The sequence below is a fragment of the Etheostoma spectabile genome, chromosome 7, assembly GCF_008692095.1.
Source record: "Etheostoma spectabile isolate EspeVRDwgs_2016 chromosome 7, UIUC_Espe_1.0, whole genome shotgun sequence".
NCBI lineage: Eukaryota > Metazoa > Chordata > Actinopteri > Perciformes > Percidae > Etheostoma > Etheostoma spectabile.
Window position 1 is genome coordinate 19,052,512 of NC_045739.1, and position 24,723 is coordinate 19,077,234.

General features: G+C 39.1%; 2 protein-coding genes across 12 annotated transcripts in view; one reads left to right on the forward strand and one right to left on the reverse strand.

Moving 5' to 3' along the window:
• Positions 1-23,859, forward strand: part of kcnq2a (potassium voltage-gated channel, KQT-like subfamily, member 2a) — a 33,619-nt gene extending 9,760 nt beyond the window's left edge. Inside the window, exons 2-18 of one of the 11 annotated variants that reach the window (XM_032520834.1) lie at positions 4,116-4,206; positions 4,295-4,421; positions 4,820-4,995; positions 7,765-7,890; positions 8,063-8,173; positions 10,222-10,317; positions 10,417-10,511; positions 11,154-11,213; positions 12,432-12,461; positions 14,277-14,330; positions 15,121-15,326; positions 17,254-17,301; positions 17,585-17,602; positions 18,359-18,464; positions 18,786-18,917; positions 20,896-20,989; positions 21,156-23,859. In XM_032520834.1, the coding sequence (XP_032376725.1) occupies positions 4,116-4,206; positions 4,295-4,421; positions 4,820-4,995; positions 7,765-7,890; positions 8,063-8,173; positions 10,222-10,317; positions 10,417-10,511; positions 11,154-11,213; positions 12,432-12,461; positions 14,277-14,330; positions 15,121-15,326; positions 17,254-17,301; positions 17,585-17,602; positions 18,359-18,464; positions 18,786-18,917; positions 20,896-20,989; positions 21,156-22,013 (2,428 nt within the window). In that variant the 3' untranslated portion in view covers positions 22,014-23,859. Of the gene's footprint in view, positions 1-4,115; positions 4,207-4,294; positions 4,422-4,819; positions 4,996-7,764; positions 7,891-8,062; positions 8,174-10,221; positions 10,318-10,416; positions 10,512-11,153; positions 11,214-12,431; positions 12,462-14,276; positions 15,331-17,253; positions 17,302-17,584; positions 17,603-18,358; positions 18,465-18,785; positions 18,918-20,895; positions 20,990-21,155 lie in introns of those variants that run through there. The other 10 variants (XM_032520835.1, XM_032520836.1, XM_032520837.1 and 7 more) reach the window with 10 other exon arrangements.
• Positions 1-24,723, reverse strand: part of e2f1 (E2F transcription factor 1) — a 408,003-nt gene that overhangs the window by 126,382 nt on the left and 256,898 nt on the right. The gene's annotated exons all lie outside the window — the stretch shown is intronic.

A 24,723-nucleotide genomic window follows, 5' to 3' on the forward strand; every position in this document is an offset into this window, starting at 1 on the left:
GCCAAAACCACACACATGCTGTAGAACCTAATGCATCAAATGAACCCAACTTGCGCAGCTGAATGCGTTAACAGCTCATTTGGCTTTTTGTGTTTCTTCATGTTTCTGATGAAGAGTAATAAAGAATGTAGTAAAGAATGAGCTATTCCATAGACTTTACCATTGCCAGATAGCATTGATCTCTGCCGCTTCATTCGGATTGGCTGACAACCAGCAGCCTTTGCCAAGAGTTTGATACACCAAACAGAAACTGCAGCTGCGGGAAAAGGAAAGTCAGGTGAGCTGCAGTTCTGGTATAAAAAAGGGAACCCATGGAGGATTGCTGAGGGTCCTTGATGAGGATGGATTATGGCTAGATGAAGCATGTTGGAAGGTTTAAGCTAAACCTATAAGCTAAACCTGGTGTTTAAGCCAAACCTTTCATCAAGGATAAACTTGTGTGTCAGATTAGATCATATAAACAAATCACATGTGTAGCCAGATTCACTCTGAATTTACTCAAGGAGTGATGAATTTGTGTTAAAAGCTTCCTCGACAGAAAGGGTCAGAGGCAGTCAAGGGGCCTGTATCAGGTAAACTATATCAGGATTAGGACTGCTAAGAACTGTAGCTTGTTGCATTCGTATTTTCAGAGTTTCAGCTTTGGCTTCATGCTTCTGAACTGATGAACACATCATTGTCTGGGCTGGCATTAGCTCTTTACATTTTGCCATGAAGGCCCTCCTCTACACACTGTAAAAATCAATATTTCTTATATTAATAATGGACGAAGTGACTAGGTGTAATGGAACGGCATCACTGGTGGTGACGAACCCACAGACACTTATGACCCAACTCTTCCCACTTCCCCTGCTTTCCCTCCGCTCTACAGAGTGTTGAGGGCCTGGAACCTCTGCTCTCATCAGCTTTATTTGAAGCGGTAGTGGGCAGCTGTATGCTACCTGTCTCTGGAGCTGATGGAGACCAAAACAGAGCTAAAAGGAGAGTGAATGTTGGACTTTGTTCATCAATTGGAAATAAACAAGACTCCAGATAGAGTTGCTTTGTGTCTGCTGGATGTGTAAATGGTATTCCTAACATGTTCCTCATGACACTCACCTTATAGTTTCTCCATCTTTTTAAATGACGATTGCCCAGCTTTCCTGTCACTGTGCCATGTGGCCTGCTCAGTGTAACATCAGAGATTTAAGGTTTCCTTGAAGCTGGGGCAGGCACTTTATTTTTGGCTTAATTAGGAAACATTCCAAAATTACATTTCAGCATATTGTAATTCAAGTGGTCCGACAGAAAACTAGATATCTGCATTTTCTCCTTGGTTTTGTTTTACCTGTGACGAGAGACCTTTGTCCAATCATAGGCCATTTCGGAGAGAGAAAGAGTGTTTCTATTGGCTGTTGTACAAATGCAGATGTGTGAGCACATTCAGTGAAAGTTCTAAAAACTGTAGTTAAGGATTGCAGCTAACTAAGGGCTAAACATTTAGATAATATAAACTTTATTGTTATCCATTCATATGCAGTGCAGTACTGTACATATAGGAACAAAATTGTTTAAAAATGTATTCTAGTTTATTGTCCAGGGAGCGACCCTTTGCATTTACAAGGAAAACAGGACGGGCATTCTCATACAATTGCCGCTATATAACAGCATATATCACGAGTACTGCTACGTATACATATAATGGTATTAATAGTTTTTTTGCTATTTGCCTACTTCAGCTGTATTTGAACCTGATTTATCTCATTCATCAGGACACTCTCACTTATCTCATACTTTATATTTGTAAATTACTTAAGTCTGAGCTCTAATGTGTTACACCTGATCTTGTGCGCTCAGGAGATCATTCCACAATCTCTACTATGATTAATCTTAGTTGTGCCTGCGTCTTTTAAAATCCTGCATTGTCCCAGTATTGGGTTTCACCAGGCACTCTCCATTAGTTCTGCTTTGGATTCCTTCCAGTGGATCTTTTCTTCAGAAATTCCCTTAGGTCGAGCCATGCCATGCCTCTTCCTTTTCAAATCATGTAATCTTCCATCCAATAAAGCGCTCGCCTGATGGTCTCTGCCAGTCTTGGCTGCAGAATTGATTTTCTTCCGAAACACATCAGTCTACTTAAAACCATCTATCATTGCTTTACTATTTTGATCTGAAAGAACCATTGTTTTATAGATCTTACAACACATTTCTACCTATTTTTCCTTAGATGTTTGTTCTTGGTTTTGTCCCAGTCTTAACAAAGACTAGTTTATTAACCTCTGAGAATAACTCCTGTACTATACTAAAAAGAGTTGTGACAAACAATCAATAATGACCTTAACAAAAGGCAGATATTGTTGTTTAGACTGTACAGTAAGGAGGAGGTAATATGTTTTTGTAACTCCAGTGAAGACAGCTGACTAACAAAGCCAGTAAATCCACTTACTCTGCCTAATACGATGTAACACCCATGTTCTACACTCCCAGGAAATTGGATTTCTTGTACTCTTGTGCAAACATGTGTAAATGGTCAGTTAAAGTTAATTGGCGAAATTTAAACTTACCAAATTGTGTTAAATTCATTTCAAGAAAAATCAGTGTTCAAATGAACATTTACCTAATGTTATCTGCTTGCTTGCCTTCAATTCTTCTTTCATGTGTTCTTTATTACTGTATTTACTCATTAAATAAAATAAAACATAAATACTGAATACTTCATTAAACCTTCTCGGGGAAATACATTTGTTTGACTCTGTTTTGTTATTTTATTACACATCCACATGCACATGCATTGGAGAGATTTCAGAGCAAGGGGGTTGCCCATGGAGAGGCAGGCGCACCGAGCAGTTAGGGGTTCGGTGTGTTGCTCAAGGGCACCTCGGTTGGTTATGGTCTCTGCGGGGGCTTTAACTAGCGACCCTCCATCCCTTCTTATTTTCTTATCCTAACTTAGCTGTAGCTATTTATGCAGTTTGGCTTGTTTTGTTCCACTAATGAAGGCACCACCCAGGCTCTGCAGCTCTAATGATTCATTCAGTCTCCAACTGTACCCACTTAAGTTTCAGAAACTGATTAGCAGATGGCAATCGGTCATTATGGTACATTATCACAACCATCACCCCAGCTGAATACTAAATGTAATGTGGAGATGCCATAAATTGTTGGTTCTTCTGTAATGGCATATGCAATATACAACAACATATACAACGACTCAAAGTTTAAGCACAGCCCATAATACAACACCTCCACAAAAACATGGAAAGAGCAATGCTCAGCCTCTGGGTAATACATGCATCGAGTGTCAATAACATAGCTTTAGTAACTCTGCCTACCGAGAGAAACCCTCCCACGCAGCTTGCTGCATTAGAATCAGAAATAATTAAAAAATGATTAGAATATTTTTGGCTGCATGCATAAAATAATTATTATCAGTAGTACTGGCCCATAGAGGGAAGCCCTTCTAGGATTTGCCAAAATTCCAGATGAACAGTCTGTCACTGGCAATATAAAAAAACGAGAAATTGCACCAATGATTACTGTTGACTGAGGTCTGTGGTTTATCCAGGTAAACTGGGACATTGTTTCTGAAAGACATGATGCTGTTCACTTATTCAAATAACATTTCTCAGTGCTTCGAATGCCTGTTCATCTCCATTGTATTGGAGTGACAACACATGTTTCAGAGTTGAATCTGAAAACCTCAGCACATATAACTAAAATATAAATCTACACACTACTGAGGTTTTCTTTTGGGTGAATTGACCCTTTAAGATACAACTTTTCTGATAAGTTCTTTTTCTTCTAGATATTTTTTTCTTCTAGATGTTTTTTCTAGATAGTGTGTGTTGATGGTAACTGTTCTATTCTTTGAATCTTAAGACATAGGTTTGTCTTTTGTTGTGTGAACAATGCACTACGTTTAGATTTTGTGGTTTAACTGACAAGTATGGCAGTGAGCTGTAAACACGGCGCCTCAGAAAACTTTAACTGACATCACAGATGCTATATACATATGTTTCTCCCGTCAGTTTCAACCAAACATATTGAACTTCCTGTATCTTAAACAGGATTTGACAAATGGAACTGTGACCTCGGAATAAAAAAGCAATTACTGTTTGTACTCCTATCTCTTCCAGCTTCCTCTTGGTCTTCTCCTGTCTCATACTTTCAGTCTTTGCCACCATCAAAGAGTTCAAAAATAGCTCAGAAAATGCCTTGTACATCCTGGTAGGTATCGTTTCATTTGCTGTAAAGCTATTTCTTCATATACATGGATGTCACAGGGTTAACTTCTCCAGTTTGGTTTGTTCCACAGGAAATTGTGACCATCGTGGTGTTTGGAGTGGAGTACATTATAAGGATATGGGCTGCCGGCTGCTGCTGTCGATACAGAGGATGGAGAGGGAGGCTAAAATTTGCCAGAAAGCCTTTCTGTGTCATAGGTGAGATAACAGGGTCACTGGCTGTCATTTCCCTCCCCTTGCTTTATCAGAAGAACAAAACAGACACTTAAGTACTGTGTTTTTCCATCTCTTCCTTTTTCCAATGTTGGAGAGTATAAGATAACCATCTTTGTTATGTTTTCTTTTTTTTTTCATCATCATATCTGTTGCCTCAAGGTTATGCTTAAGTCAGGGTAAAGTACTTAAGTAAAGAACATTTGACACTTACAATACTAGTGTCCTAAGTACTTGGAACAACTTTTGAATTACAACAAATGTAATCATTACACAGTGAAGTGCTGTTAATTCAGTTGGATTGGATTAAGGATGCTATCTTTGGCTTTCCCTGCTTCCCAGAGTGTGTCGAGTTCTTTGACTGTGTTTTGCTCTCTCTCCAGACATCATGGTGCTGATAGCCTCAGTATCCGTACTGGCAGCTGGATCTCAGGGCAATGTTTTTGCCACCTCGGCCATCAGGAGTCTGAGATTCCTACAGATCCTGCGCATGCTGCGTATGGACCGACGGGGAGGAACCTGGAAGCTGCTCGGATCTGTAGTTTATGCCCACAGCAAGGTTACATCATTTTCTTATTTTTCTGTAGATGCTTGCAAGGACTTGAAACACCTTTCTCAATTTTGTGATCAGAGAGTTTCTATTATTAGCCAGTAGGGGTGCACGATTGAGAAAATATCGCAATTCGATTCAATATCGATTTTCAAAAACGATTCAAAGTATGTAAATGTAGTTATTTTTCCCATGTGATAGTATACACGTCATTACAAAAAGAAAAAAAGAAGACAAAAACATGATTTTTTTTTTTAATTCTATGAATCAATTTTGAATCGTTAGAGCTTGAATCGATTCATGAATGTGAATCGACTTTTGTTGCACACCCCTATTAGCCCGCCATACAGTATGTGGTGTTTATGACCCTATCTGATGTGCAACGCAGTCACATTATTACACTGAAATATCCAATGAAGTCACAGCTTTTCAACTAAAAGTTGTTGTTATCATGCTTTAAATAATAATGGTGGTGGTATAAAAAAGACTTCATATGATAAAGATTTATCTATAACCTTTACTATAAGTTCTATCCTTAACTGCCTTCTCTTTGATTAATGTCCACTTCCAACATTTTTTCAGGACTAAATAAAAACAGGTTTAATTATTATTATTTTTACCTAGAAAAGTGAACATACTTTTTTCTACCTACATTTACAGCTGTAGTCTTCCTCTTAAGCTGCATACAGCCTTAACTATCTCTATAAATAAGCTAAGGCAGCTCGAGAGGCAAAACCCCAGGGCAAAAACAGGACTTTGAAAAGTGAGGGGGGACATGTTCCAGCCATCCCCAGTGGAAATAATGTCATGGACTGCTGCCTTCTTTGAAATTTGTTTATATTAGGAATAACCCCTTGAGATGTAGCATCTCGTTTTCGAAAAAAAAAATACAGTACATTCACAATTAGACAAGACAGTTAACAAAACAACTTTAGGGGACCTTAAAAAAACAAACAGCACATCACAAACATACACATATGCTGACTAAAGACAAAAGTTCTCCATCACACCAAAACCACCCATGTCCTCCCCATTCCAACCATTAAATATTAGACAATACACAGTTGAGGTCATTAATATAGAAAGTTGAAAAAAAAAAATAATGATAATAAATAAAAAATAAAAAAAATTATAGTGAGAAACACAAAAAATACCAATTATGAGGAAAACAGTTCCAGCTTGAATGCAAATAATTAAGAAGAGACATCTTGAACTGCTGAAAAGAGGAGATGGCTCTCAAAGACCTAGGTAAACCATTCCAATGGGAAGGGGCTTTAAATTCAAAGGCTCTCCTCCCAATTTCTTTAGATATATGTGGTATGGAGAAGAAAAGATGGTCAGTGTCTCTTAGGCTATAGGATGATCGATATAGAATCAAGTATTGTTTCAGATAAGATGGGTAGTTTGAAAAAATGCATCCGTGAACAAACTGCAACCGGTGAAAACCTCGTTGAGCATTTAGTGAAAGAAGATTCAATGACTGATACTTTTGACAATGATGCAATCTAAATGGACGCCTCAGAACAAATCTGCAGTAAATCACATTCAGAGGTTTAAGATTGGTTTCAACTGTGTTCTGATGAACAACATCTGCATTATCAATTATAAGCAATGATAATTGAGTAATCATTTTTAATCTAATCTGTTTTGTAAAACAATTAATTGAGCGATATAACATTCTTAAACTGCTGGATTAGGCGACTTGTTCATCAAGCTGTCAATATATCATGTCACAACCTTTATCATCTCACAGCATTCTCTTTTCCTTTGTCTATATCCATGATGTTCTACTTCAAGGATTGCTACGTTGCCTTTGGAAATTCCGGATTTCACTCTTCTAAGTCTGTTACCTTGCGTTTTGTTTGCATCGGAATTTTAAGCTCCGGTTGATTTATGAGGACTATGGTTAACTGCTCCTCAGATCTCTGTCGGGTAAATCCGGACAGCTAGCTAGACTATCTGTCCAATCTGATTGTATGACTAAAATTACTTTTGAACATACACATGTTCCACTAAAACGAGTTCCTTCCCGAGGCTATTGCAGCGGCACCATTGCTTTTCCCGGTGCTTAGCGCCGCCCATGAAAATTGTCATTGGTTTAAAGAAATGCCAAAAAAACAGAACACACAGCACTGTGGAGGAGGGTCTGGCAAAGCGTGACTATCTTTCCCCGGAATCATAGCATCACCCATACAACACAGTATGTCACATGAAGAACTGAGTGCTTAGCCAACCAGATGATCAGGTATAAATAGAGGGTACCAGGTTTAAGGCCTCTGCACAAGTTCACATCTACGTCTAGAGTTGCTAGTATTCAATTCTAAAGGTAGACATCTTCACATGGGGGTTTAAACCATTGCAGTTGAAATTACATGTGCTTTATTTTCCAATGTGCTACTTCAGGGACACACTGTTTCCAGTCATGTCTCTTCCAAGTAATTAAGTCATGGTGAGGAAACATTTTTCTCTCAGTTTTATTTTAATAAGCTTTGAAATACAATTATTAGATGGCACTAATAAGCTGTGTAAAATGGGTGACTGTATGTGTTTGTGTGAGATGTGGTGAGAGTGTGTGGCATCTGTCGAGGGAAATAATGGCGTCTATGAAGTACTTGGTTCGCCACAGAGGGCCTGCGATACACAATCACGTCCAATATTATTACAGAAAGCCCATTTTTACCAATTTACAGGGGTTACGTCACCACTTTGCAAGGTATCCTAGATTACACTTTATTACTTTAGATTCCCTGATGCTCATTGTACTGGTTTTCCCTGTAGGAGCTCATCACAGCGTGGTACATAGGCTTCCTGTGTCTCATCCTGGCTTCCTTCCTGGTCTACTCTGTGGAAAAGGAGTCAAATGAGGAGTTTGAGACCTACGCTGATGCTCTCTGGTGGGGACTGGTAAGACTTACCTGAGAGACCTGAGACCTAGAATAGCATCATGTAATGCTTATTATACTCATTTTATTTCCCCCTATTTCAGTTTCCTCGTGTTCTTTATTTCAAATAAATCTACAAACCTGTACTGCGCCAATTTAATCAAATATGTGACTCAAATTGATGTTTTCACCAGATCACTCTCACGACCATTGGATATGGCGATAAGGTTCCCAAGACGTGGAATGGACGCTTGCTGGCAGCCACATTCAGCATGATCGGGGTGGCTTTCTTTGCTCTTCCTGCTGTAAGTACGAGGGCTCGTCAGCTGTACTTTGACCCAGTGTCGTTGACAAAAGACCAAGCTTAAAGTGCTGATTTGTAAGAGCCTTGTTTGTGTTCATTTGGTCTAGTCTATCTATCATGGTGGTCAAGCACTCAGCTGACACGGTGCTACTGCTCTCCACGTCCCTAAAAAAGAGTGCATGCAGTTCTGTCTCGTATTCACGGACTTTTTATTGTTAATGCTTGAATTTCTGTAGATGTCGCTGTGTCTGTTATCTGTTTAACATCTAACTACTCCGTTTTCTTTATGTTTATTCCATATAATCAGAACATGAAGTACATAATGTTTTACTGTGAAAGACCCGACAGACTGTGAAAATTTGAGAGTAAACATAGCAGATCGCTTCCTCAAAGCTGCACTAATTATCATTCTTATGTGGAGAATTTAGATTCGTCAGGTCACCCAGAATATGACTCCCAATACTAATGCTAATGCTAATGCTAAAAGCTCAGGAAACTGTTGGTTAGCTCAGCATCAATAAGGTAATATCTCAGCGCTGCAACCAAGTGGCCAGAAATAAAAGAAATGCTAGGCCTACTTTAAAATGTAAGAGTAATATTATTATTATTTTTAGTAGTGAAGAATGAAAATGAATTATGACATGTAGCCTGATATGTGGTGTTTATATGACAGGCAACTGCTCAGCAAAGAGCAGTAATAGACCTTTTTCCCAGCTGACATTTGAGTTGTCCTGGAAGGGAAAGCACAGGTGGAAGCAACTACACTGACAATAATGGCTTGGTTACCGTTAACGGTGTCGGCCCCGCTGAACCTGGAGCGCCTAAACACGATGTTAGTTAATTACTCATGTGCTCCCTTTGTTAAGACCTATCTGCTGTAAAATATGTTGTATAATGATGTGCAGTACTTTATATCATAGGTGTACCTCAGCCACTTAAATATTTTTCAGTCTTTTATGATTTTGTCAATCAGAAAAAAAGACTCTTAGGCCCTGTTTACACGCTGGGTGAAAACGTAGAAGTATTGTATCAGATGTGCCTTTCGTTTAGATGGCGACGGCGTTTTTGGGGAAAAAAATGCAAAAAAGTGACACTTACCTCCAGAATGGAAATCCTAAAAATGCTCCACCGTTGCATTCCCGTCTAAAGGGTAAAAATGTCTAAAGACAACAGCATGGAGAGAAACAAGAAAAATGCGTTCAGGTATTCTGTTGTTAAATCATTTTGACAATGAGGATGAGGCTGTTATAGTTGATGACCATATGTAGGCTATTCATTTGAGCCAGAGTAGGCTACAATGTTACGGATGAAGAGAAAGAGAGAGAGAGTGAGAGGCAGCAGGAAGAGGAGGGTGTGCTCAGGATTTTGGTAGTGCTCCCATGGGCGCTGTGCTGTGGCTTATCATGGTCAACTGTGTCGGCCATCGTCAGACAAACATGCAACTCCAACTCCGTGTCTGCCAGACAAAATTGTCGAATTTTGTTGTTCGCTTCGCCATGTTTGGTTTTGCGCTGCTAGGCAGAGAAGTAGGATGGTTGGTTGTGTTGCAGTGCTTCACACTGCCACCTAGCCTCCTGGAGTATATACTACATCAAATTTAACAGACTTTTGTGTCATATGCTTGCAGATTTCCACCCCAAAACGCTTGTCTAAACGTGGAATAAAAAGTGATAAAATGCGTTTTCTCTTACGATCGTTTCTGAGTAAACATACTGTTTCTTTGGTGTGTAAACTTTAAGAAAGCAGCTAAGATCGGTTCAGTCTATGGCACATAAAACTGGATTGCTGTGTCAGCACTCAAGAAACAGTTTGTACTTTTGCTACACTGACTTCTGATGTGTGTGTGGAGGAAATAAGCATTTCTACCTGAGGGCTTTTGCAGTCATCAAATCTAAGATATTATGTATTTACGAGCTCTTTTGTTGGATCTGCTTACTGGTCTCTGTTCCACAAGGTGTTATAGGAGTTGCAATTCAAACTCCTGGCCAGAGGTCATTAAAGGTAACTGATCACTTTATGGGTTCTCTGTGTCACACTGACTCTGTATAGGGCATCCTGGGTTCTGGCTTTGCCCTCAAAGTCCAAGAGCAACACAGGCAGAAACATTTTGAGAAGAGACGTAACCCTGCAGCAGGCCTTATTCAGGTATAAGATGACAACACCATGTACAGATGTATCAAACAGAGATAATGCTTGTTTTGGGCTCCTGAAAAAAATTTTAAAAACATTTTTGTTTCCATATAGGGTGCTTGGAGGTTTTATGCCACCAATCTTTCCCGTACAGATCTGCTGTACACTTGGGATTTTTATGAGCAGACTGTTGCTATCCCAATGTACCGGTAAGTGATAAAACTGTCTGAATAATGCCGAACGCTATTCAACATTTCCAATACATAAAACTGTTTTTCCATATCACATTCTGCCATCTTTCTTAAAACTGGGACGCTAAGTGAAAAACTGAACCTACAGAGTCATCTTATTGTATTCCAAACTCCCTTGTTGAATCAGATGCTACTGATCTGTGGTGCAGAATCACACCCTGGTGTGACTTTTCACTTTCTGCTTTAATAAGTGTAATCTTACAATGGAAGGGAGCCGGTGACTTGGCAGAGACACCAAAACCTCTTTTGAAATGCTGTTCAAAAGACAACCACTGCCAGTGTCTACTTTGTTAAATTAACCACTTAGTTTGCTGTCCAACTGTATGAATCAGCAAATAAGCTGTGCTCGTTTCACGGTGCAGAATTCTGCCCTTTATGTGTCTAGAAGTAGAAGATTGCTGCTTGTCTGTTCTGTTTGTAAATGGCCTCATGTTCCGTTTCATTCCAGTAGGAATTTGAGGTGAAAAGGTGATGACCATCAGAATAAATAACTATCAAAGTAAATGGAATTAGCTTTAAAGTGCCTGGCGGCAAACTTTAACCTTTCAACACTGAGTTGTTGAAGGTGAATTGACAGAAATGCTCTTTGTCTTTTGCCAGACTTATTCCACCTCTAAATCAGCTGGACCTGCTGAGGAATCTGAAGGGCAAGTCGTTCAGGTATATAAAAATGACAAAGCTGATGAAGATCTTATGATCATGAGAAGGTTGAGATGCTGATAATGTGAATAAAAGCGATGATGATGATTATGAGTATAAACGATGAGCAATATTCTTGGAATTCAGCAAATTTGAAAAAAGTAATTTACAATCCATGTTAAAGATACACTCATCTAATGATTATATTAACAAGATCCATCAAAAGACAGAGCTGAAGACACAGTTGAATTTCGAGATTTGGTGAAGATCAAAACAGAAACATGACTCCAAAGTAACGCTATTGCTAAATGTTGCTCTGTGTCTGCCGTATCAACTTTGTTGGAACAACATATGTAAACATTTCACCTTGTTGTAGCTTTAAAGTGGTTATAATCAATATTTTTACAATGACAATGGATGGAATAGATTTGTGTAATGTGAAAGAGGTCACTCTCAGTGACAAACACACAGATATTTATCACTTGACACAGTACCTCTCCTCTCTGCAGAGCTTCACAGCGTTTTTCATTGTTTGAGTCGGGTCTGTAACTTTACTGCTTAAGTTCACTCTCACAACCCAGTTTTGACATTTTATTTTTAGCAAAAAGTTATATAAACCCACTATACACTACCTAGTCATCCCCAATCATCAGCCAGACACAGGTAACTAGCTGTTGAATATAGTGGAGTGTTTGTGTTTCATGTATTGCTCAGTATCTGCTGCATGTGCAAATACACAACTGTTTGTTAATAATTTCACCACATCATCTTAAAAGGTGAACACATTTCTATTTTTTCTCAACTTTTATGTTTATTGGGCAAAGTTAAACAAATACCATCATTTAAATTCTGCTAAACCAAAATCCAAAACATGTGGTCTGTATAGATTTAAAAAGTGGACATATTTCAGTGTTGTGTTAACAGCTTGTTTCCGCTGCCTCCAGGTGGCCAAAAGTAAATTGCATCAAATGGAATATTTTTTGTCTTGTCTGACATATGATTTGAATTTGCAGCAGCACAGCTTTTACCAGCAAAAAAAACAAACAATCGGTGCTGCACTGATTGTTTTTGTTTTTCTCTCTACTGACAGCACTCCAAATTTCCAAACAACAGCTACGTGTTGAAATCAACCGGAATTCTCCTTTAATATATCCAGCTCAACCCTAACAATATGTTGCAATGGTGATAATGACATACAGTGTAACCCTGTTAAACATTTGGTGTCTTCTGTCCTCACAGAAAGGAGTCTCAAACAGAAACCTCTCCCAGGTCTGTGATCTGATTTTTATCCCTCTTCACCTCCCTTTGGCTTCTCTTCAAATCTGCTCTTAGTTGCTGCTGAGGCACTCTTCTTGGGGGGGTGTGTGTGAACAGTAGCCTACTGTGTGTGTGTGTGTGTGTGTGTGTGTGTTGGGGTAAGTCCAGACATGATGTGGCTGTGTGTTAAGCACCTCCTTCAAGAATGGTCATGCTGCATTTGCTCACACGGTGCTCAAAGATCAGCTCCATTTGGCCTCCCTCCCACTTTCTTAAATATTCACAAATAAGCTGGTCTTTGATACTCTGGCTTTCAGCATCACTTCTGGAAAAAGTGATTTTGAACACTTTGAGAGACTTGCTTGATTTTATCACATTGTTTTTGACAAAAGAAACAAGTGTAATTGTTGACAATACAGTAACACTTTATCAAGACTTTGTCATTTATAAAACATTTGCATATTTTGTGTTTAACCCTTGTGCATCCCTTTAACAAAGTTGTTTTGATATCCTTAGAGGACAAAGCAGCCCACATAAAAAAACTGCCATAAAGTGATACACTTATATTAATTTTCACTTTCACTGATTTAAATCTATTAACCAACACTAGTCCTGACCATCACCACCAAACATCAATTCATTTTTATAATTTTAACCCTTTGAATGTCAACTTGTTAACAAAATGCCATTGTTGTTATTATGAAGAAAACATTTCATTGTTTTCTGTATACTAAATGCTAGATGGAATTTTGATTTAGATTTTTTCAAAGTCTAGCATATATCAATGGTTAGCAACAACATGGGTTTTGACGCCTTGCATCAATTACTGCAGTGCTCCATTATACAGCAGCAATAACTGTGGAAACCAGGAAATTAGCATGTATTTCCTCATAGGGCAACATAAAAAACTCAATCAGTAAGGTGAAAAACTACAATTTTCAAGCAAGGGCTCTAGATTGAAAGCCTGATTTTATAAAATGTATGATTTTATGCTGTAATGGCCATTGGATCTAAATGATTTTGGTTTTCATTTATGTCCTTCTGGGGTCAAGCAGGATTAGAATAAATTTGACATGTATTTTGGTTAATAGTTAAAGTTAAATAGTTTTAATCATACAAGCATGGCAAAAATATTCACAAAAACCTTATAATTTCCAATGTGTCCACTGACAATAGTATGTGATTATTAAAATTACGTGAATTATTTAAAATCTAAATTTTTTCACAATACAAAGTAACAGTAGATAACATTCAACAGGGACAGTGCAAACCCAACCCCCCGTATTTGCATCTCTATTCCCATGCCGATTAGTTGATTGATTGTGGGATGGACCTACATAACAAGGGACATTGCCTATGATTAACCAGCTCAAATGCCATACAGGTTCAAGCATAATTTATTACGTTTTGCATTTTGGAAGATGGTCTGAGAGTCTGTACTTTGGCTACAAAGTTTATTAAACTTATCACAGTAGCTGACGTTGAACTTTGAAAACGTTGACATTGGAAAGTCACATCCTTGCCAAAATGTGTGCCATATGCATCAACACAGCCAAAACGATGACAAATGAAAACATCCTTAAATGTCCCTATGCATTGAGGTTATCTGTAGTAGAAAAACATCATTGTAAAGATACTTGCATGTGTTTAAATTCATTCCACGTTTGTTCATTTATGATATGATATGCAACTGGTAGCAAATGAATTATAAATGATAGTTACAATAACGTGTTACTGGCGTCACAGTATGGCACACACTGCTGTTTTTGTGACTGTATCCACTGCTACTTAATCTTTTTGTTTCTCCTCTACTGCCCGCCACTCCAGTAATGAAAATGCACACAAAGACAGACTTTGCGGGTGCTGTCCGAGAGCTATTAGGTATAGTTGCTGTACAGTTAGGCCTACTAACAACTGCACTGCAAGTCTGTGTGTCCCCTTCCACTCCTACCTCTGCTCCTCCCCCTCTTTAAGTAAAGGTAGAGGAATCACAGAATAAAGACCTTTTTGGATAACATTTTACTAAATAGAAAATAGAATCTGACTTTTTTGCACACCTTTTACCTTTTACTCTGAAAGAAAAAAAAAAGTCAAACCTACATCCTTGTTTACCGCCCTGTCACAGTTGATTTATGGTTTCTGTTTAGTAATGTCTTTATGCAGTTTATTTGCTTGCTGCCTTTTTTGCCTAATCAGCACTTAAAAACTTCTGTTCAGCAGGCGAGGTGCATATTGCTGAGTATCAACAGTGTGTTTCCTTTGACCGATTCCCGTGTATGAGGCGGAGCATACAGTATGATGGTGAATTATTTTGCATGATTTGTGTTCACTTTTTGCATACAGTGAGATCACAGCTCTTTCTTTTTGAGACGTGCAGTGTCACTTTGCTTCCCATGCATGCTTGCTCGTAGCTTCCTGCTGCTTGTCTGACCTACTGAATGTTCGTATGTGGACATGGCTCCTTCTGCTGTAGGACATTGCCCATTTTGCATTTCTTCTGAGGTAAGATTTATTATCACATCAGTGCTGAATTAGAAAAATTCCCAAGCTTACACTTAAAACAACCAAACAGTAGAATGAAGACATTTAGTTACAGATGGTCGTGTACTTTAATTGAGTGATGCTGTAAAAACTTGGTTACATTTCCCTTCTCATGATTTGCTGTCTGTAGTCGAAAAGCTAGCCTGAAGGACAAGGTGTTCCCCAGTCCTTCCAAGGCTCCCGTGGCCAAGGGGAAAGTCAGGTCTCCAGGGGCAGAGGACGGGGCCGAGGCGAGTCCCAGCAAAGTCGCCAAAACCTGGAGCTTCACTGAGAAGAACCGAGGGCCAAAGCACTCCTTCAGAGTCCGGGGCAGCGTCTCACGCCAAAACTCAGAGGGTGAGGAAACTCCACATAGTGCAGAATAATGAGTGTTAAGACAGTTCTACTACCACTACTTAAAGGTGGAAAGTCTCTGAAACATTATTTAAACCTTCATGAAACATGTTAAAACTGTGCAGCTGTTTAAAGGAATAGCTCAACATTTTTGTTTGCTTATTCGCTTTCTTGCTGAGAGTTAGATGAGAAGATCAATACCACTCATGTCTGTCTGGGAAAAATGAAACTGCCGCCAGGAGACGGTTAGCATAGCTTAGCATAGAGAATGGAAGCAGGGGGAAACAGCTAGCCCGACTCCGTCCAATTGAACTAAATCCACCAGCTAGCACCTGTAAAGCTCACTGATAATAGCTTGTTTGTTTTTAATCTGAACAAAAATTGAGCAGTGTGTGGTTCTGGCATGATAAACCATGTAAAACATTTTTTATATTTAGCGTATGGCGTGACAGTAGTATCTAAAACTATGGAGGTCGTTGTTTGCTTTATAAAGATTATAGATTGTAAAGGCCTTTGAAGCAATTTGGGATTTTTGGATGTAGATTTGAAACTGACTTCACTGTCAGTCTTGACATCTAACATCCCAGAATAAAAAAGTGAAAAAGTGAAATTACCTGCTTGTGTTTAATTGCTGAGAAATTCTGAGCTCAGTCACAGTGTTTCAAATTAAGAATCGAAATGTTTGAAATTAAATCTGTGTTCAGAGAGAAGCCTTTAGTATATCTTGCAGCGTACAAAACAAGCTTAAATAAAAGGCAAATGTATGTCCAGTATTTAGAAAGCCAACATGTTGGTTTAGTCATAGTGGGAAAGTGAAATCTTACCTTCGGTAACGCTGTTTTTACAACTTGAATCTGGTATTTAGATTGCAAGTTACTGTTTATTAATCAAACCATACACAGACTTGACCTTTGCACACATTGTTGACACTGGATCTTTCCACAGTTATGAATTCAGTTGTGGAAGGGTATACATCACAACGCTCTGTGTGGCTCCATGCCAGCTCAAGGACACAATCTCTCCAGCTGTGTGTTTTTAGAAGGAGTTGATGGCCCTATTTAGTCAACCTGGACCCAAACCCATGTTTTTGTGTCCAGATGATTGATGGGACGAACCATTTTTGAAAGGATCCCTACAGAGGTTAACCATTTTGTTAGAGTAAGAGTAAAGATCATTTTTGATTAAAATCCCCATCAACAAACTCACCAGACTCCATTTAAATGAGCAGTAATTTAATTGTCTTTCATAAGGCTCGCCACTGTTCCAACAATCACCACTGTGATTTGGTTGAAATAAACCTGTTTACATGTGGAAATGTGCTGGCTCTATACATGCTAAAAGTATTGTTTTTTTAAATGGAGCCTGGTGAGATATGTAATTGCGATTTTGGGTCTGTTTCTGGTTAAACAAATAGGATCTTACTCTTTCATTGGGGTCCTTTCCAAAATGTTGTCAGAAACTTAGAATAACAATCAGAGTCTTTCCGCAGCAAAAAACAGCACTTTTAGTTGAATTAAATTGACAGTGCGCATTTGCCCTGTAGGATTACATTGCAGCCCGGTTCGCCGCTGCCACTTACAGCGTACTCGCTAAATACTGGACCAATTTGGGGAATGACATGGGAAAATAGGGTTGAAAAAGTACAGACATTTTCCTTTAAATAATTGCAAGTTTCCTTCATACAGGTAATGTTGCCTACACACTTTCTCTAGCATGTAATCAAACATGAAAGGAAGAGGAGGAGACAAACACACACATTGTGCTGGGGAGACAGAGGTCCGTTGGTGCAACTGCATCCACATGTCATCCAGGCTACTGTGTCAAAGAAATACACTTCTCTTTTTCACCATTTCTTTGCCTCTTTGTTGAACAATTTGAAAACCAATTCTCATTAGTTGTTTTTCTTCTTTCGCCTCATGGCATGTTAAAGTGCTGATTGAAATGCAGGATGAAGACCTTGGACTGAAGAGTTCTCCAGGTTAGATAAGTCATCATGACATGTCTTCAATTTAGATGGTGATACACTCTGTAATGTCTATCTGTATTTTTGACCAAATATGTTAAATAAAGCTTTACATTATGTGCAGTCTGGTGGTAAATGTAAGAGAAGAGAGAGAGCAGCCCTTTCAAACATCAACCAGAAATCATTCAGTGGACTGCACAAGTTCCCATGTTTGGAATTGGTTTGTCTATCATTGTCATCCTTCTAGAATCCATAACAAATCTTTCTCCATGTCTCTCCTTTCTCTCTCTCTTTGCAGCAATTGAAGGTTTAATAAGTAAGACATTGGGATATTTTGTTGGTTGGCTTTTATAAAAGAAATAATCAAAAGAAAAGTCAGCTTCATTGGTCTGAGAAACCTGCATGTTGAATCTGCTGAGATTTTATTCACTTGACATGAACCCTTTTTTAATTTCTTATTATGAGTTTTCCCCTCAACGATGACTGAAGACTGAAGCATGATACGATCTGAGAACAAGCATGTATTTATTTCAAATCCAAGAATTGATGACAGGTATTTATTAACACTAGAGGAAGGCTTAATTAATCATGGGTTCAAGTCAAGTGGTGCCAGGATAATCCAAAAATTGACCCAGATACAAATTTGCCAAAAGCCCCGCTTTATCTTGCATGAAGATACCTCACTTTCCCTACCAGAACATCATCTAATGTCTGATTAACTTTGATTAGGCCTTTGCCTGTATACAAGACGTTTTAACATCCACAGATTAAAATTCTAATCTAGACTGTAATTGGTGGTGGGAAGAGAGTACTTGTCATAAAAGGTTTCAGTAAAGCTTTATCCCATCAGCACTATCCTTCAATTCTGCACCAAGTCCTTTTTATCTGTTATTCCATAAAGCCCGCTCACTATGCTCACAAACTGGCTAACTGGCTTGAAACCAACTTGGTAATTGAATTTTGCACCTTTTAAAGCTTAAAGCAACAGCCCTGCTTTGCTTCTGCTGTGGACGCTGGGCACGTGAAAGCAAATTAAATATTCTTTAAGAGTTTCCTTGTCTTTGCTCTGTAGAGGCGAGCCTTCCAGGAGAGGAAATTGGTGACGATAAGAGCTGCCACTGTGAGTTTCTCACTCAAGAATTACCACCAGGCTTGAGGGTTACAATAAGGGCAATCTGGTAAGGATTCATTTTAATACCCAATTTTAATGGTTCTGCAATCAAAATCAGAATCAGAAAAAGTTTTATTGCCAAGTATCTCTTATTTGGACATGTCATAATAGGAAAAGCACAGGTGTCAATTAAAAAAAGATAACGGCTGAATACTATTTAACTGGTTCAGTTTCCTTGTTTTGATCATGCTGGCTCACTGTCACACTGTCATTACTTACTGGGACACTTGAATACAACAGAGGCGTCATTGTTGTTAGCGTTAACACCTTTCAAATATGTCAGCTGTGAAACAAGCCTACTCATACAAAATAACATGTCCTCCCTCAGCATCATGAAGTTTCTGGTGTCAAAGAGGAGGTTCAAAGAGAGCTTGCGGCCTTACGATGTCATGGATGTGATCGAGCAGTACTCTGCAGGTCACCTTGACATGCTGTCTCGCATTAAGAACCTGCAGTCCAGGCAAGTACACGATCCATATACAGTATATTACAATTTAAATCTGACCCACACTTGTTCCCAGGTTGTCCACGAGTGAATAACCTGTCCAACTGTCATTTTCACTGTGAGCCTTAAGGCAAGTGTAACGTTTTGGAAATAGACAATTGTCTATTTCCAAAACGTTACACTTCCAAGATTGCTCAGGCGCCGCTGGAAATTCTGCCGGCTGTCTTTCATTTTGTTACCTTCCGCTTTCTTTGTGTTGGCATTTTAAACTCCGGTGGATTTATGAGGACTATGGTTAACTGCTCCTCAGATCTCTGCAGGGTAAATCCAGACGGCTAGCTAAACTATATGTCGAATGTGAGTCTTCTGTTGCACGACCAAAACAAGCTTTGAACGTTCCACCCAAACAAATTCCTTCCCAAGGCTATTTTGCAGAAGTGCCGTTACTCTGCACAGCGTTAAGCGCCACCCAAAACAATTGTAATTGGTTTAAAGAAATGCCAATAAACCAGAAGACCCTTTTTTCCCATCCCGGAAGGCTGTGTTTACTAGTGCGCGACTAATGTGGGCATAAATGTCAGGCTGGGTAAGGAAGATTACATGGTTAGCAATTTTTCAGTGTTATTTTTTTCACACGGTTGTTCAATATGAGTTTAAATTCAGTATAATGGGATTCAGCAATACAGTGTTTGTGATGGTGCTGGATACACACATGTTGTGACACACAAGTCATTGATTTGCCTGTTTCATTTGTCCAACGACATGTGTTGTATTCAGATCGTTATGTCTGTAACATTTATATGTGAAAAAAATCACTCCTTCAGCTTTGAATGCGTCACAAATTCATTTTAGATATAACCGTGATGTATAATTCACATTGTGTTACTTTCTGCAAATTATCTCCTTACATTTGAATCCCCTAAAGGTCTAACATGTAGAATAAATATATTCCAACTGTGAAATACATGCACTCTTCATCCACAAAGCAAGTCAGACTCACCGTATGTCTTGTGTGTGTGGAATATATTGTTCTCTTAGCTAATGTGATTCCCACGTTGCTTCATTTTGCATTGCACTCATATCGTCTCTGTGTGCCTTGCCAGGATAGATATGATTGTGGGGCCCCCTCCCCCATCAACACCTCGCCATAAGAAGTCCACTGAAGGTCCTAGGTTAGGTTGATAGACTGCACCTCTAGAATGACCATGTTACCAGCATTATGCTCCTTATACTACAGTTCAAATATTGAAGCAGTTATAAGCTACCTTATTATTTTGATTAGCAGAACCCCTTTTGAGTTCAATCCACTTGACCTGTCTCATGAAGCCAGATAATACATGCAGCGATGAAGCACTGTTACATATTTTATATTTAAAAGAATAAAGAAAAGGCTTTGATAAACAGTTTAACGTGCAACATTTTAAGGATGTTGTGCAGATACTTCAGCTCTAATGTCACAGCTGCTGTCAAGAAAAGGCCAAGAAGTAAAAGAAGAAGTGAGACATCCCGTCGCTTTTCTCACTCAATGTTAATGAGCCATGTCATATGGTCTCACTCAACAGGGGTTTGACAGTGCTAGATGCTTGCTCTCATATTGGAGAGATAGAAGGAGAGCTCCCCCAGCTGGATGCAATGGAAATGAAGCATGAAGCACAACAAAAGCATGCCAAGTGATGCATTTTGGCCCAAATAATGTCCCTCTATTCACACTTTGTTTCAATAAAGACTGCCTAATCTCATAATGCATGCATCCACACTGTCCAACTGACATCACTACTTTGTCAGGAAAGACCATCATCATCATAGTCATTCATTCATTCATTTGAAACATATTTATAGCTTGATGAGTAGCTCCAACATAAAGGCTTTCTTTACATGATTTCCATGTAACAGTACTATAGTTCACATCTGTCATCATAAACTTCTTAAATTTAAACCCATGTGGCAGAACAGTGTTTTTTTAATCTCAGATATAATTTTTTTCAAATGCTAGAGTTGACCAGATAGTTGGTAAAGGTCCTAAAGCTGAAGGAGGGGCTGCAGATGACCAGAGCATGATGGGACGGCTGGTCAAAGTGGAAAAGCAGGTATGATTGTTTCTTCCAGGTGTCTAAATGTAGTACGAGTTGGTTTACGCTGAGGTCAACCAATGGAGTGGGTGTTCATGTAATTTATGTTTTTTTCTGTTGATGAATTTATTTTAATTCTGGGGAACACCTTTTCTACATTGTGTGTTTTTCTTTCTCCCTGCAGGTGGTCTGCATGGACAGGAAACTTGATTTCCTTGTCAATGTGTATGTGCAGCGCATGGGAATCCCTCGTTCGGAAACAGATGCCTTTTTTAACTCTAAAGAGCCGTATCCTGCCCCGCCTTACCACAGCCCAGATGAGAGCAAGCAGGAGAAGGAGTGTAAAGAGGAAGTGAAGGAGGAAAAGAAGGAGCAGACATGCTCACCTGCCGATGTCCAGTGCTCCGATGTGTCTTTGGAAAAGAAAGATCCTTTACTGGGTCGGCCTGTGGCGAGATCGGTGGGTACTCCCTCTGGCAGCAACAGCCGCCCCTCTACCTCCTGGCAGCACCAGCTGCAGCACCCCCTCAGCCAGCCTGCCTGGAACAGCAGTGTGGCCAACAGCCCCTCACCAGTCGGGGGTAGTGGCGATCATTCGCCCACATTGTTTCGCCTCCCGCCTCCACCTGCTAAGGTTCACGACCGATCCTCCTCTGGCCCGGGCGGCAGTGGCAGAGAGAGCCGCTCCCAGAACAGGAGGCGCCACAGGAGGCAGATGTGTCAGCAGGATGCTACCGCCGTGGAGAGTGACACGTCTCTATCCATCCCATCTGTTGACCATGAGGAGCTAGAGCGCTCCTTTAGCGGCTTCAGCATCTCCCAGGCCAAGGAAGACTTCTTTGGGCCTTCTTTCTTTATAGGCTCAGGAGGGGGAACTGGAGCAGAGCCTGAAGCCACACCTGGACCTTCTCTCTGTGCCAGGGTCAGACCGTTCATAGCAGAGGGAGAATCAGACACAGACTCTGACCTATACGCTCCCTCACCCCTGTCCTTCACTGGAGAGGTCTCATGCGGAGAGAGGGCATGGCAAGGAATGAAGTAGGTCAGGATGAATTGCTCCACCTGGCAAGGACTCTCGTAGTAAAAGATATCAGTGCTTCAGTTGCCATTGTGAGACCTCTCATGAGACCTTGTAGCCAGCTGACTGACTGTTGCTGCTGACGATGAAGTGAATGGTTATTACGAGTATATTAATGAACTGGTAAAAATACGTCATTTTAAAAACAAAGGGGTTGTACTTAATTATCTGTTTTGTTTGTGAATACAAGCAAAGCATTAATACAGTTGCATTGAATCCATCCAGATCTTGGTTAAACAATGCTGTTTAGGGACATTTCTTTAACTTAGTTGGGGACATTTGTGTTGTATTTATTAATGGTGAAAGGTACACAAGCGTATAGACGTGTGAGAGTTATTCATGCCACTTTATTTTGCATTGACCTTACACATGACATTGATTTGTATGGAACATACAAGAGAAAATCACCTTGATTTTGTTTATGAACAGTGAGTGCACTTCAGCACGTCTGTTACACTGACCACTTTAACTTCGAAACCATAGTGGGAGTTAGTAATGCAAGATTATTTCAGTCTTATCACATGGTTAGCATAGTGTCTTGATAACCTCTAAACCTTTGAATGACTTGAGGTGGTATGATGCCAAAACCTTAGCAATGATAATCAAGTAGATTATTGCAGAGACAAAAAAAGTGCTTGCTTTTCAGTATCATTAATTCAGCCTAGTGTTTAGTGACTACAACAGAAGAACTTCCCTCAAGGTATTGCAGATACTTCCCTATCAATAAAGTTGCTGCATGGTATGTTAAATGGTTGATTTAAGGACTGCGTTAATCAGACTACAAAACCAAAACAACAGTGGCAAAATGTCAGCTGAAAAATTTGAAGTGTTTCTCTACAATACTGACAAACAGAGAGTGAATAAAACATGCATGACTTGTTTCAAGCTAGATTTTGTTAAATTTCTAATGGGGCTATGCTTAAGTTCCAATCATGTAAATGCAGCCCAAGCTTGCTAATGTTAATGGCTCTTCTTTTCAGGGCTAAAATGTTTTAATCATGTACACACTTAATACAAAGGCAGATGTTTGATTCTACATATGGGAACAATATGGGCTCCTATGGACACAACATGCTGTTTTGAAGTTGGACTGAGCATATCATATGGGACACTTACTTGCTCAGACATGATGGCATTTTGCCTGTAATGCATAGGTCAGTCATTAAGACTCTTTGCTGCTATGCGAGTTCTGCACTAAATGAAGAAATGCAATAAAAAGCAAGCAAGGCAATCAAGAACCACCCTTTACCAACATTAACATGGCCTTATTTTTCACACCAAAATCCATTGTTTTGTAAGTAAACAAACAAACAGTTTAATTCTAAACATTTCATAAAAGTATTGCAAGTACATTTTAAAGTATTATATAGGAGGTTATGTGGCCTGAGAGCATTTGTTTTGTTACAATTGGAGCCACTGATGATGCTAAAAGCATGGTATTCATAGGGACACCCGTAGCATGAACAGTTCTTATTAAAAGTAACCCAAGTGATAGCAAATTGAACATTCTGCAACATTTTAACATTAACACTAAACATGTTATTTAGTAGAGACTGTTCAAACAACATACACAATCCATACATATATATATATATATATATATATATATATATATATATATATATGTGTGTATTTTTTTTGTTTATTTTTTTAGAAAAGAAGAAACAAATCTATTAGCATGTTTTCTTCAACCCAAAGAAAGCAGCTGTAGGGTTTTATATGATACAGTGGCTTTTAGTTCAACACCATCATGTAACTGCACCTTCTTCTTCTTCTTCAATAATAAAACTTTGTACATCACTGAAAATCATCTCTTTGGTCTCCTGTTTTTCTTTTCTATGTCAATGCTGTATTACTTTAGAACAAGACTGTAAGAAGTGTATTAGCCGTATGGTGTAACAGTGGCCAAGTATCAGTAGATGGCAATCAAGAGCTTCAGTTGAGTCGGTCCTTGTTACAGTTTTTTTTTTTTCAATCAATTTGGCACATTCACTGAAACAAACTTACAATTGTCAAAAGTGCAATCCTCGCATCACCCACTCTGTAATATTGTCCAGTTGCTAACATTGTATATTTAGGAAGCTGAATAGTATTCATGTCACCCATGGCACACACTATACTTTCAACAAACAATTTATTTGTCATTGTATGTAAACACCAGCCCAAAAAGTGTGTACAGAAAAAATGTACTGTACACAACAGCAAAATTATCTGGAACTACTGTACAAGATCTGCCAGAAAAAAGAAAATATGCTGCAACTGTATCAACTTCAAAGGTCATTTAATCTCTCCTCTCTGTCTGGCCACAACATTTTATCTCCATCAAACCTGATATCCTCCCTCGCAATGCAATGAGGGAAAATCTTTTGGCAGGATGCTGCCACCCCTCTACAACATTCTGCTGCGATATCCTCACCTGTCACCGGCTTGAGTTTTTGTTCCTTTAAACTGTAAAGAAATTGAATTGTTCCCCATCTAGCATAAGTCTATCCATCTGACAACTTTTACACGAATACCATAGACTGTAACTATCATGTATCTAATATGTTTGACAGGTTATTGTGATGGTCGGTTGCTCTATTTTGTAGGGATGTTATGTAGGGATGTACACAATGAACTGAAACTTAACATTACAACATCAGCAAAACGTTGATTAATTCATTGCTATCGCCTG